General features: G+C 43.7%; 1 protein-coding gene across 1 annotated transcript; it reads right to left on the bottom strand.

The window, feature by feature from the left end:
• Positions 1–379: 379 nt before the first annotated feature.
• LOC123982211 (SLIT-ROBO Rho GTPase-activating protein 3-like) lies at positions 380–9,813 on the bottom strand. Its single transcript, XM_046067634.1, has 4 exons — positions 9,689–9,813; positions 5,180–5,342; positions 504–625; positions 380–395 (listed from the first exon to the last, which is right to left on the bottom strand). The coding sequence occupies exons 1-4, from the start codon at positions 9,811–9,813 to the stop codon at positions 380–382; spliced, it is 426 nt and encodes a 141-aa protein (XP_045923590.1).
• Between the last annotated feature and the right edge of the window lie 3,457 nt (positions 9,814–13,270).

The following is a 13,270-nucleotide window of genomic DNA, read 5'->3' as shown; positions in this document are numbered from 1 at the left end:
GTTCAGTTTTAGTTTGGACCTCTTTTAGAGAAGAGTTGATTAAACTTTTTGGTTATTTTGGAAGTTGCGGTTTGTGGTGCAGTGTGGAGGTCTTTCATTATGTCCAACCTATTTATATAAATTAGAGAGTAATTAATGGAAACACCTTTCAGTATAATGCAATACAATTCAATGGTTGGATTAACACCTCTTTCATAATAGTAGGATTTATTGCAGGACTGTTGCATGAGACTGTGTTCGCTAGCTGTACCTACTAAACTGGAAAACCTCCACTTTTCAACACAGCCAGTGGGACTTTTACTTGCTTTACTTGTACACTTGAGCAATTCATTTTTCAACCGGAAAGACACTTTCATTTCAAGACTAGAAAAACTTCCCATTAGACCCTCAGCAGCCTAAAAAGAAAGTATTAGGAAAGGAAAGCCCACATATTTCAGAATGTACAAAGAAGAAAGAAAGGTAATAAAAGAGAACAAAAAAAGAGAAAACATGAAATAATATGCCAGAGAGAGCTCAGTGATGAGATAGGGTGTGAGGGACCGATCTCTAGTGTATTACTTACAGTGTAGAGTTCATTTGTCACCTTCACCAGCTCCTCATGCATCTGGATCCCGATGTCCTTGCTCTGAAACACAGCAAGCAGGAAGAACAGGGGTCAGTCAGGCTGACACTTTGGTGTATCTTTACAGCAATTGGATGGATTGCTACCGAAACAGATACAGATAATCAAGGACAGTAGAAGATGAATCCTTTGGTGAATTCCCAACTTTCATCTAGCACCACTGTCAGGTCAGAATTTCCACTTGTCCAACTCTTAAATCCATGAAAAGAGACCTCTGAAATGAAAGACTGACACTTTAATGCTCACCAGAGGATACTTGTGTTATCCATCCAACAATTATGTTATGTGTATAACAGCCTCACATGATACTTTTAATAGAAGACTTGTAACACAGAGCAGAGTGGGGGAAGATATCCTGACTGAGAATGTTGTCATATTTGTTTTTATTTGCCATGACTGTTCTATTGGGTCATATTAATTGAATTCTAATTTTAAAATACAATTTTATTATTATTTTAAACTACAAACAAAACACAGTCATTTCTCTACTTCCTCATCTCGCCCGCTATTCCTACCAGACAAACATGAAACAGACTGCATGAGTAAAATAAAGGAAATAAGAAAGGCACTGCTTTCAAAAATGAACTACAACTGAGGCTCACAAATTCATTGCACAAGGTACAAGCAATTGCAGTGTTGTGGGCTTTGGATTTCTTAGTGTAGTTAAGTTTACATGATCACAAGAACTCACTGTACTTGTCTACTTGTTGTTGAACATCAATGACATATAACTGTGAGCAATGCACCATGCACATTTAGTTTCCTGTGATTATTGCACCTTATGTGGCACTCATATTTACACTTCTGAAAAGTCTATTATCTGTGTGGGTTCATATGTGAAGTGTGTCAAGGGGTGAAAACGTGTGTGACATCCTCTGGCAAAGTAAAACACAGTCTTATGATGTTTCATTGTGCTCTACGGACACAAATAAATATCATTTATGTATCAAGAGGAAAAATAAGTCCTATATCCAGCTCCTTCTGTCATTTTAATAGTGAAAAGATTGCTTAAGGCATTTCTCTCTGCCACCATTTTAATTTGTTTTGTTTGGAATCTTACTGAAGAGATGCAGCGAGTGCCTCACAAGCCACACAGTTAATTTTTCTCACAGATTTCAAAACACATGCACATTCATTTTTTCACAGTCATCTCACCACTCAGCACGCATTGTGATAAGAAACACACCTGGACTGGGAAAAGAGAAATAACTGACTGAGTGATTGCAATGACGTCTGTTTGTGTGGAAGAGAGGCATAGAGCCTTTATTTGAAGACTTTGAGGTGAGAAGATGCACCAACTGTGCCATCATATCTCAGTAGTGTGATGGTCTGACACGTAAAAAAAATAAAAGAAGCAACACCTCTTAATTTCACAGAGTTATACGGAGTTTTTATGTTTGAGGACAGGCAATACAAAAACCATCAATACCATCAGAGACAGAAAACTCTATAATCCCTGTGCTAATCAGACCAGTTTTTAAAACTCCCAGTTATTATTTACATCCTAACTTTGGGGTCTCTGGTTTGGTTTGTTGTGGTAGATTTGATTTAGTGGATTTTCAGTGTAAAAACGTAATTCCTAAGCTTAATTCCTAATCAAATATTCCCACTGCGGGAGCCATAAAAGAACAGATTAATTGATGAGTTTCGGGATAGGTGCATCAGGTCTCATCGGGTTAATCAGCACATAGTTGAAGGTGACTGAAAACAGTTTGTGACTGCTAAGGTAGCTTGTTTTTATATACAGTCTATGGTTGCAGCAGTTGTTATTCATGATTGTGTATGTTCCTGTTTATTTGTTTACTATTGGGAATATTTTTGAGTTTAACAGACAGTAAGAAGTTCAACAGGAGAAATAAATGAACTGAGTGTTAAACTAGAACATTTGTCTGGACTATGTTTCTTTGAAGGCGACCTAAAAGCTGACTTAAAGGAAATAAAAATTAGCCTACTAACACATCAAAACAAACCTGCTAGTCATACTTGTATGTACAGGTGGTGGGCGGGAAGGAGAAACTATTAAAAGCAAACAGGTCAATAAAATGAAGACCATGTTCATGAGTTAAACAATGACACTTGTCAGTGGGAAATTGACAACTGACAATTGTCTGACAACTGACAATTAGATGCATGCAGCTAATTATGTTAGACAGGTGGGCTGGTGGTGTGCAGCTAACAATATCTGATGTCTCGCATGCTAAATACTACAGACTGTGAGATGCTTTTAAATATGGCAATAGCTATTTAAAATAGCAGAAACAGTTCTGTAAACCCCCTGTGCTCACCACCTTTGTGTCAGTGGCTGACTCAACAAAGTGACTCAGCAAGATGCATCATGGCCAATACACATATGAATCATAATGAGAAGTATCATTTTCTGATCAATATCAGTGTGACAAAGAGGAGCTGTGCTGAAAGAACACCTACCGTTTGTGAACAAAGACGGGTAATTCATTCATGCACACACGCACTCACACACACATCCCAACTGAAACCACACCTACCTACTCTTCCGAGGGATTCATACACAGATGAGAGTTACCATTTTTGTCCACACCCTGCTTAGCTATAATAACTGTGCTTGAAAAAAACTTGCTACTGGTGAGTCAGAAACTTAAATAATAATAAAAGAGAGAGAAAAGAAATCTTGCTCCAACACTAAACTAGATTGTAAAATGTACACAGACAAGATAAGACAAAGTAACCTTAGTAATACAGGAGGGCTTTGTTGTTTTTACTTTGTTTTTATCTGGAGTGCAGGCATTAAGTCCTACTCATACAAGCATCGGACTGAATGTGATAAGTGGGGGAAATCCGTGGAGGGCTCCAGCAGCTGGTGAATGGCATCGGTATGCATCAGCTGCTCTGAAGTGAGACAGAGACTGCCGCATGTACTGCAGAGGCACGAGGGGAGCAGGGAGGGTTCAACCAGCGAGTGAACGACTGTGATGCAACACAATGTAAGAGCTGTGGAAGGTCATATTGTAGCAGACCTTATAGAAACGCCTGTGAATATTCTTAAAGTCTTTCCTCTATATAAGGCAAAAAGTACCATAGTTGCACTTAATTCAATTTATTAATTTATTCTCTTTGCAATTAATTTATACTGGGAGTCATGGAGCGCCGAGCAGACAGCAGGGAAACCTGCCTTCTGTACATTCACATATGTCACTCCTACTGCAACTGCATTTTTGGGAATATTCAGTCTTTGGAAAATACTCTTGCTTAGAACTGCTCTAAATTTAGGTTCAACCCAAAAACAAACAGCTGCACAGACTATCAAACGACCATATATCATAACATACTGAACACAACGTGAACACACATGTAAATGAGATAAAATATATCATTAACATTCCCACTATAAGCCACAGTTTTGGTAGATGTTTATATGTTAAACAAGCCCTTGATCAAGTTTTTGTCAACAGCTGTACTTTTTGTCCTTGATCACCTTTGCATGTACAACAGTCATCCAGTGGTCTTTCATTTATTTCAGTTTAACGTTTTCAATTTTCTCCAGGGCTCTGTGACATTTTTGATACATTATTCATTGTCTCCCAATACATCTGCCAGCAAGCTGCGGCTGAGTCATCCATTCATAGTTTCAAATATAGAGAAAGCTACCTGAGGGCACCTGACTTAAAAAGGATGGAGTGTTTCTTCCTTTTCAGCTCTGGCACTGCTTCACAGGCATCCACGAAAGCACACACATACACACACACACACACACAGTAATATGTGAATGGAGACAGTGGAGCTCACGTACAGGAAGGCATGCAAGGTGCAAACAGGGTTCTGATGTTTGGAGACCTCAGTCGTCTCTGCTATGTGCTGACTGTGAACCAAATGTTACTCACAGGGTGTTGGGCCAGGGGGTCTCAGCTTCACTTTTCCCAATACTATATGGACTGCTCTGCAGGCTAGACAGAACTCATACACCTTCTATTAACTCTGGAACTCTGGAGACTGGAACAATCTACCAATTTTCTTGACATCTTTGAAGTATCTAGGTTCATTTAAGAATGCTCTTATCATTCACCTTACAACAGACTGCTCCTGTTAATTATTGTTACTTACTGTTATACTCGACTGTTTTTACTATTAGTGTTGGTGTCTAGAGTTTGTGACATGTGCAAGGTACATGAGTGAATGTGTTTTTATTGTTGTTTTTTTTTTTTTTTTTTTTTTTTGTATTCTTGTGTTTGATGTTTGCTGTATATATTGTGTAATTTTATATTATTGTGTTTCTTTTGTCAGGACCCCCTCGAAAACGAGATGGTACATCTCAAGGGGTTTTTTAACCTGGAAATAAATAAATTTCTCGAAACTCCTTGTGGGCTCAGACAGTGCTCAAAGCACCACGTTTCTAGGGGCTACCATCAGTAGGCAAAAGGTAGAGAAGCAGCTTTATTTGAGCCGATGCTGCTTGTCCCTTTCAGTTTTAACCAAGGCAAAGCAAAATTGCTTGGTATTTGTATTTTCCTTCTCTGACATTTTATGCACTAGTGATGAGAGGGTAGTAGTAAACAAAGAGGGAAGGCTGATAGCCTCACTGACCTTCTTGAACAGGCGGATGACGTCCTCGCTGATCTGGGCCAAGCGGACGATGACATTGTTGGTGTAGATGTCGCTGAGTGTGGCATGGTCGCGGCTCTCTCGCCTTGTCTGGTTCAGCAGCAGGTACCAGCAGTTTACTGAGGACAGCAGGTGCTGGTCTTTTCTGAACAGTAAACAGGAGAAATACATGACTGTGAGAATGCCAAATCTGGATAATATGGACAGGTGGTAATACATTTTTCCAGTCATTCGGTCATTCACATAAAAGAAAATCAGTTTTATGTAGAACAAAACAGAGCTAAGAGTATATATATATATATATGTGTGTGTGTGTGTGTGTGCTCGTGTGTGTATGCTTAATGCTAGCTTGTTTAGCAGGTAGCTAGCTTGTTTAGCAGGTAAAATGTGCATGTTTATATTAGCATTATGTTGTTTTTTTGGCAAGCTGTGGAGACATTTCACAAAAAAACCCAAATGTCAGCCTCATGGTGGTGCTAGAGGAAAGGTCATGATGATTCATCCTCTGGGGACCACCTAAGTAATAATTGTTGAGATGTTTCAATCTGGACCACAATGGTGGACTGACAGACAGACAATGAGCCTTTCTAAAAATATACTTAGTTATTTCTTTTCCAATAACTAGATAGTTATTTGTAGAATTACAACGATACTACACAGTTAAGTCCAAAACATGGCCAAATAAGTAATAATACTGTTTGGCTAAAGGGGAAAGCATTTGAAGTTATTATTAAAGTAAACAATATACCTACAGTCATGATCTGCTAAAAAAAAGACAACTGTTGTGGCATAAAATACCACAAAGTTTCCTTCTTTCTTTTCTTTCTCGATTTCCGCCTCAGTGAATGTCTTCCTCCCTTACTCCATCACTGCTTTTCTGTTTTCCACCACACTCCAAACAGTGCTACGGTCTAGTAAAGGCAACAACTTGTTAAATGTATAATGCTTGTGACCATAATGACCAGAGAGTCATGGGCCCTGATTGCTGCATAATCAGTTTAAACTATCTCCGCCTCGGGTGCTTTCAAACAGACAGACCAAGGCACATAGACATCGTACCAGGCACACACACACATACACAATCTCTTTAAACCCATACCCATGTCTGGATCCTATCTGAGCATTAATCAATCAACCAGCCCCAAGAAGGAGGCACAGAAAGAGACAGAGAGAGAGGAAATTGAGAGCAAAGGAGGGAGAGAGCAAGAGCAGGGTGGGGGATATGGTTTCACTGTGGAGCAGAAAAAAGGCAATGAGCAGCACCAACATCAAAGAGCCCCCCTTCAGAGTGCTTCTATAATGCTAATCACATCTAATGAAGCTGATATCTAGCTACTCCAGAGTGCTTTCCCCATTATTCCTTTACTTAACTCTGGCTCTGAACGTACTTGTGTCATGCTGACACCAGCACATTGTACTCATAACATCAGTGAGGGGCAGAAAACAGGATGGCATGTGTTCATCTGGCATGTGAACTTCATCTATTCGTTTATTTATTACTGGGCCTGCATCTTCAATGACTGAGAACGGTGTCCCGAGATGCGCTTTGTCTAAAAGGGGAGTCAATTAATATGCATTTACAGAAATGTAATGGTTATTTGAAAGAGCTGAGAATATCCAGCATGATGAGATGAACCCAACTGACCGACTATGCAAAGGATGGGTAGGATTTAGGTTTTACTAACAATAAAGGACCCTATTGTAGACTAAATTCTCCTTCACTCCTTTGGGATGGCCTATTTCTACTGTCTCACCATCGCTCATTTTGTACCAGTTCTGCTTGACTGACCTATCTGCCTTTTAGGGATGCAGCTCCTCTGTGTATAATTGCTGCATGTGGTTGAGAGGTTTAGGGAACTAGCACCTCTACTCTCTGCTAATCCCTAAAAGTGGTCAGAGATGCTTCATCACATCCCTGAGCACAACCAGACTCCCATTTTAGATGGGGTTTTTTTTATCCTCCTCAGCTTTCCACGCAAACGCTGTTCTCTGTGGACTAGAGCTAAATCTGCTGCTTAAGTGACTTTTTCCTTTTACATTATAAAGGTGTTGCACTTGACTGGAGTACCAGGTTATTTACTTTTCGGGCCACACTCATAATGTCAGAAAGTAACCTACAATTTTGAAATGTATAGGCCTTAACGGTGTTTGATCAGCAGGAATTACACATAAAAAACATGTGTTTATATTGCACCAAACAGAACTAAAAGTCTCTAGCAATGCTAGCACTTCTGTTAGGCACAGCAATGCTTTCAGCGAAATACTAAATCAGCATGCTAACATGCTCACAATAACAATGCTAATATGCTGATGTTTAGCAGGTATAATGTTTACCATGTTCACCATCTTAGTTTAACGAGTTAGCACGCTAACATTTGCTATTAGTTTTCTGCAGATAATTCACTGGATAAATGAAAATTTTGACCTCCTGGTGGCTCTACTGCATGGCAATCCATTCAATAATTGTTGAGATATTTCAACTACAGAATAAATTGTTGTTCGGAGGTATCACTACCTATTCATGCATCAACTTAAACTTAATTTTAGAATTCTTAAACTGAAGTTTAAGAAGCGATGATAATTTTGGGGAACAAAATCTAATTTTAGGAATAATAAGGCCTGAACGCCTCGAAGACAGAAACAGTCAAACGGCCCAAGATTTTTCCATAGTCGCTGCCCTCATTTCACAGGAATTAGGAGCAGAAGGTCAGTAATTAGGCCTGTGTACAAGGCGCACCTACGGGAGCTGTTTTAACACAGTAATAAATGTAGCTCCTTGATATTTTTTATGGGACAGAGTGACTACTTTTCCTATACCAGCTCTTATTCAGAGACCTGTCTCCGCACTGATTTCCCGTAAAATGAGTATCACTCGAGAGCCTGTGGGTCAATTAATTTAGAGGGATTCAAAATGGTTGGTTTTGGATGGCTCCATGCCCTCGGTATTTATACACAGGATATCATTAACATGCAGAAAGGCAAACGATGAGCTCTGAGAGTCTCTGGAGAAGTGAGAAGGAAGTGGAGGAGGAGAGACGAGTGCAGCTTTCTGCCATCCTATTACATCTGTCTCATCCTGCAAAGCACTGCCTGACTGTCTCCATGGTTTTTACAAAGTCTGCATGCTTCACTGTCCCTGTGAGGCTGTGAGACTGTGAGACATACATACAGTGTAATCTGTGAATGCATGGAGGAGTGTGAAGAATATCAGATTCAGAGACAGTGGAAGTGAATAGGGAAACAAAGAAGAAGAAGTGTATGGTTTGACAATATTGCAAAAATTAGGGATAAACTGATAGCAAGCTTTCTCCATAACGTGCATACCCTGAGCAGGTAAGCATTGTAAAGAACAATGCACATGCTTTAGTCATGGCTGTACTGGATGCCACCATCTAATCACCTAGAGCCTACGATGGTGTCTGGGCCAGGATTTCCAGAAGGAAGTGTGTATTTATCAAACCAGGACTCGGCTCTGTGAAGGCCTTTAATCCCCTCCACACTGACTGCCTGCTGCTTATCAATGAAACAGCCAAGGAAAAGAAGACTGAGCCAAACACAGTTTCAAAAGACAAGGGCAAGTGGGCACATGATGCCAGCTTTGCCATTCAAATTTGCTTTGCCCCCGTTTTCAAGCAGGGTTTCAATATGCTACATTTGTGTCTTTTCTTGTGAGGAGACACACTGCCAACATTTGATAATGCACAGCTGCACAGACACAGAGGCAGGGTGTGCTATATCATATAATTCACGATATATCAATATATAAATAATTTTTTATACAATCAAATAAATTCATATTGTGATGACGGCAATATTCCGACTTGTTGATGTAATGACCCCATACTGTTACACACCGCAACAACAATCATGGCTGATGGCGAAAGTAACATTGCTACTGGTTCTTCCAAGAGGAGTTTCTTCCAAAGATGGGAGCAACTTCAATAGTGTGGACGTGGTTGATTACAAAAGATCAGATCTACAACAAACCACAGTAATATGTAAGAAGTACAAGAAGACTGAAACAACAAAAGGGGGCAATACAGCCAACTTATTTCACCACCTCAAGCAGAAGCACCATTTTGAGTGCGAGGAGAGCCAAAAAGCCTGTGAGGAGAGTTCAAGAACTATCATGAGTTCTAAACCCAAAATATTGTTCTGTATTTTGTTATATCGTCAAGATAGGGCTGGGCAATATGGCCAAAAATTATATTATGACAAAAAAATTCATATAATTTGATATCAATAATTGTCAAGATAACAAGAAAGAATTTCATCAATAAAGTATTTCTGATTCTGATTCTGATTCATCAAATCATTATTCCTTTCGCTTTTACTGATTTTTGCTCCTGAGTGAAAGTTGAAGAAACCAGATGGTTAATTGTGGTTCTATTTCATTCTTCCTGACCACCAGAGACAGTGCTTAAGACTGGATGTTATCCGTCTCGCGCACGCGCAGGTCGAGTATTTAATATCAACGAAGTCACCTGTGACCTGGGATGATGCGGGGCGTAGCTAGTGTAAGCCCACGTCATCAGGAAAAATGTCCCTTGATTCTTCTCGTAAATCCGCGAATGCAGGTTGAGTTGAAGGAAGGAAGAGAAGAGAATAGCCGTCATATTGTCGCTAGAAGCCCTGCTACCACATGGTTGGAGCTACAGTTTCATTCCCCGCTTTTTGTGCTCACTTTGATCTGTTATTTTGGGTGTTTTCGTTCCTAGATAACAGTTATTGTTGTGAAAATATATCTATAAAAGCTGCAAAAATATGCAGGGTCCCACCATGTTAGGGACACATGTTTGTCGCTCCTGCATGGCTATACTGCTGGCTCCAGATGGCCATGATGAATGCCCCATGTGCCTCGGTGTTACTCACTTGAGAGAGGGGCTGTCCGACAGTCAGTTTTATGCCGTGGGAACTGAAGCTAGCTCGGCTAGCGGAAGTGGAAGGACTGCAGCTTGAAGGCCAGTTGCCAGCATCTGGTGTGGCCTCACAGGTGCGGAGTAGACATAGTCACCCCCCACTTTCAGGTGCCCCCCTTAGAAAGAAAGCCAAGAAGGTGGATAATTTGGCAGCCATGGTAGACACACTAGCCTCAGAATTTGCTGAGATTAAGGGGTTGCTCCTTAACCTTCAGCCAGGCGGGGGGGCTGCATGGACTGCCCAGCCGGGAGCCCCACCCTGTCTACGAGGGCTTCCTGCAGCCAGTTTTGCGAGGACAGACCTGGGCAGGGAGAAGTGGAAGCTTCCACTCGTGCTTCTGACACCGGTTCCCAGTAGACTGGGAGTGGGTCCAGAGCAGGCTCAGAGGTTGCCCGTGCCACAATTAAGCCAGTGGTCCGTATGGCACTGGCACGCTTGGGCTTGGATGAAGCACCAACTGCAGGTACCACAGCTAGTGCATTCTTTAGGCATCTCCCACCTCAGGCGAGTTTTTCTGTGCCACCTTCCCAGCCATACATTGAGGAGCTCCACAAATGCTGGCCAGACCCCAAGGCTTTTTCTCACCACACAACTGACGGCAGGGCCTTGGCTGCCATGCAGAATGCCAGCAGTTACGGGATGGGCCAGATACTGTGCCACTGAAGTGTTGAGACTGGATGCTCGCTCTCCTAGGCCGCAGTGTCGCATTACGGATGACTTCCTGGTGAGAGGTTATGATACAGCGGCGCGCATGGGCCGTATTGGAAACTCTTTTTCCCACCTGATATTAGCTCTGATTGGCCCAATCCCCGCTTTTGGAGCCAGGCAGGAGGGCCCTGCGCACTCTCCCTGTAGTACCAGGGGAGCTGTTCGGCCCAGCAGCACCGCAGGCTTTGGAGCAGGGAATCCAGGCTAACCAAACTAGGCAGCAGTTTGCTAGCCTTCAGGGGCCTACACCCCTAGTGAGACAGCGGCCTTCACAGGGTTATGGCAACAGTCGCCCTTGGATGCCAGCTCGTCCCGGTGGCTACCCACAGGCTTCACAATCCTTCGAGCGGTCAGATCACCGCCCTCAGGCGCCAACACGGTTTGCGCCTCAGACGCAGAGGGGTCGGGGGTCGGGGATCCGAAGGGTCGGGGGAGCAGACCCTGAGGGCCCGCGGCCGGCTGTCGGATGCTTCTCCCAGCAGCACCTCAGTTGCTGGGAAAGCTGCACTACAGACCCTTGGGTGGTGGCCACACTCTCCCGAGGGTACAATCTTCAGTTCCGACGCCAGCCCCCAGTTTTCAGTGGGATCAGACTGACCACAGTCACCAATTCCACAAAGTCTCAGGCACTGAGACAAGAAATATCAACCCTCCTGGAAAAGGAGGCCATTGAAAGAATAGATCATCAGACACAGCAAGGTGGGTTTTACTCAGTTTATTTTATGATTCCAAAAAACGAGGGTGGAGGTGTAGCAGGACACTGCCTCCCTTCTGTCATGTGACAAGGTTGGGCCTTACCGTCAATTATGCTAAAAGCTGTCTGATACCCAGCCAAAAGGTGGTGTTCATTGGATTAACCCTGGACTCCTGTCACATGCTGGCCTTCCCAACTCCATGGCAGGTAGAGGCCATACTCCAGCTTCTCCGTCATTTCCAGAGGGACAGGAGGTTGAGGTACAGCCTTTTTCTCACGTTGATGGGTATGTTGACCTCTGTCACAACAGTGGTGCCACTGGGCCTCCTATATTTACGACCCTTCCAAATTTGGATCAATGGCCTCCATTTAGATCCACAGTTACACAGATCCAAGAGAGTAGGGTGTCCACCCAATGCCTACTAGTGTTACGGCCATGGAGAGATGGGGCATATCTGTCCAAGGGCATCTCACTGGGGTTGATCCCATTGTGTCGGGAGGTAGTGGTAACCGATGCGTCGCCCACAGGGTGGGGGGCAGTGTGGCAGCACAGGACAGTGAGTGGCCTGTGGACGAGCCAGGAAAGGATGAAGCACATAAATGTACTCGAGCTCCAGGCTATCATTTTGGCACTGCACGAGTTCCTGCCGTATTTGAGAGGCAGGCATGTTCTTGTTTGATCCGACAACACGTCGGCTGTCTACCATGTCGGCCACATCGCTGCAGGTGGCACGGCGACTCCTGGTATGGGCTTTCCCCCGCTTGGCCAGCCTCAAGGCCATGTACTTGCCGGGGCCACAGAATGTGGTGGCAGACTACCTCTCCCACCAGACGCCTCCCGCGGGGGAGTGGAGACTCCACCTGGGGGTGGTAGAGGAGATATGGGGCAAATATGGCACAGCAGAAGTGGACCTGTTTGCCTCAGAGTCCACAACCCACTGCTCCCTTTGGTTTTCACTGGGGGAGGAAACGAGTCCATTGGGAAAGGATGCCCTGGCACAGCCGTGGCCAGATTGTCTCCTCTATGCCTTTCCGCCATTCCCACTGATAACTGTGACGTTGCACAGGGTGCAGCAGAGCAACCACAGGCTCCTGTTGGTGGCCCCGAACTGGCCAGGGAGACTCTGGTTTCCAGTGATGCACAAGCTTTTAGACGGGGTCCCTTGGTGCCTTCCCAGGAGGCAAGACCTGCTGTCGCAGCTGGGGGGCCACATCTGGCATCCGAGCCCGGAACGCCTGCAGCTATGGGTGTGGCCCTTGAGGGGCTTGACTCGATCCTCGAGTCGTGTGACCAGGCCGTGATCCAATCCATTAGGGACTCCAGAACACCTTCCACCAGGGCACTTTATGCCAACAGGTGGAAGATTTTTTCAGAGTGGTGTAGAGCTCAAAAAGTAGCTCCTGAAAAGTCTTCTGTGCCGATAATACTGCGGTTTTTGCAGTCTTTGCTAGAGAAGAAGCTCTCTGCTTCAACCCTTAGGGTCTATGTGGCTGCAATTTCCGCCAGTCATATTAGAGTGGATAACCAGACGGTGGGGTCTCACACCCTGGTGACCCGGTTCCTTAAAGGAGCCCAGCGACGGAACCCCCCACGAGCTATCATGGTCCCCTCTTGGGACCTGCCTTTCGTACTGGAATCCCTTCGTCTCCCTCGATGTCTATGAAGATTCTCAGTCATCCAGGTCATAGTTATCCAACGAAGGTTAAAATCAAGGGCAACTGGACTTGGTTGAAGATACTGGAAGATGTTT

Source organism: Micropterus dolomieu, linkage group LG13 (genome assembly GCF_021292245.1).
Source record: "Micropterus dolomieu isolate WLL.071019.BEF.003 ecotype Adirondacks linkage group LG13, ASM2129224v1, whole genome shotgun sequence".
NCBI classification, from domain to species: Eukaryota; Metazoa; Chordata; class Actinopteri; order Centrarchiformes; family Centrarchidae; genus Micropterus; species Micropterus dolomieu.
The sequence above is the reverse complement of the archived record's forward strand: the minus strand, read 5'-3'. Positions and strand labels throughout refer to the sequence as shown.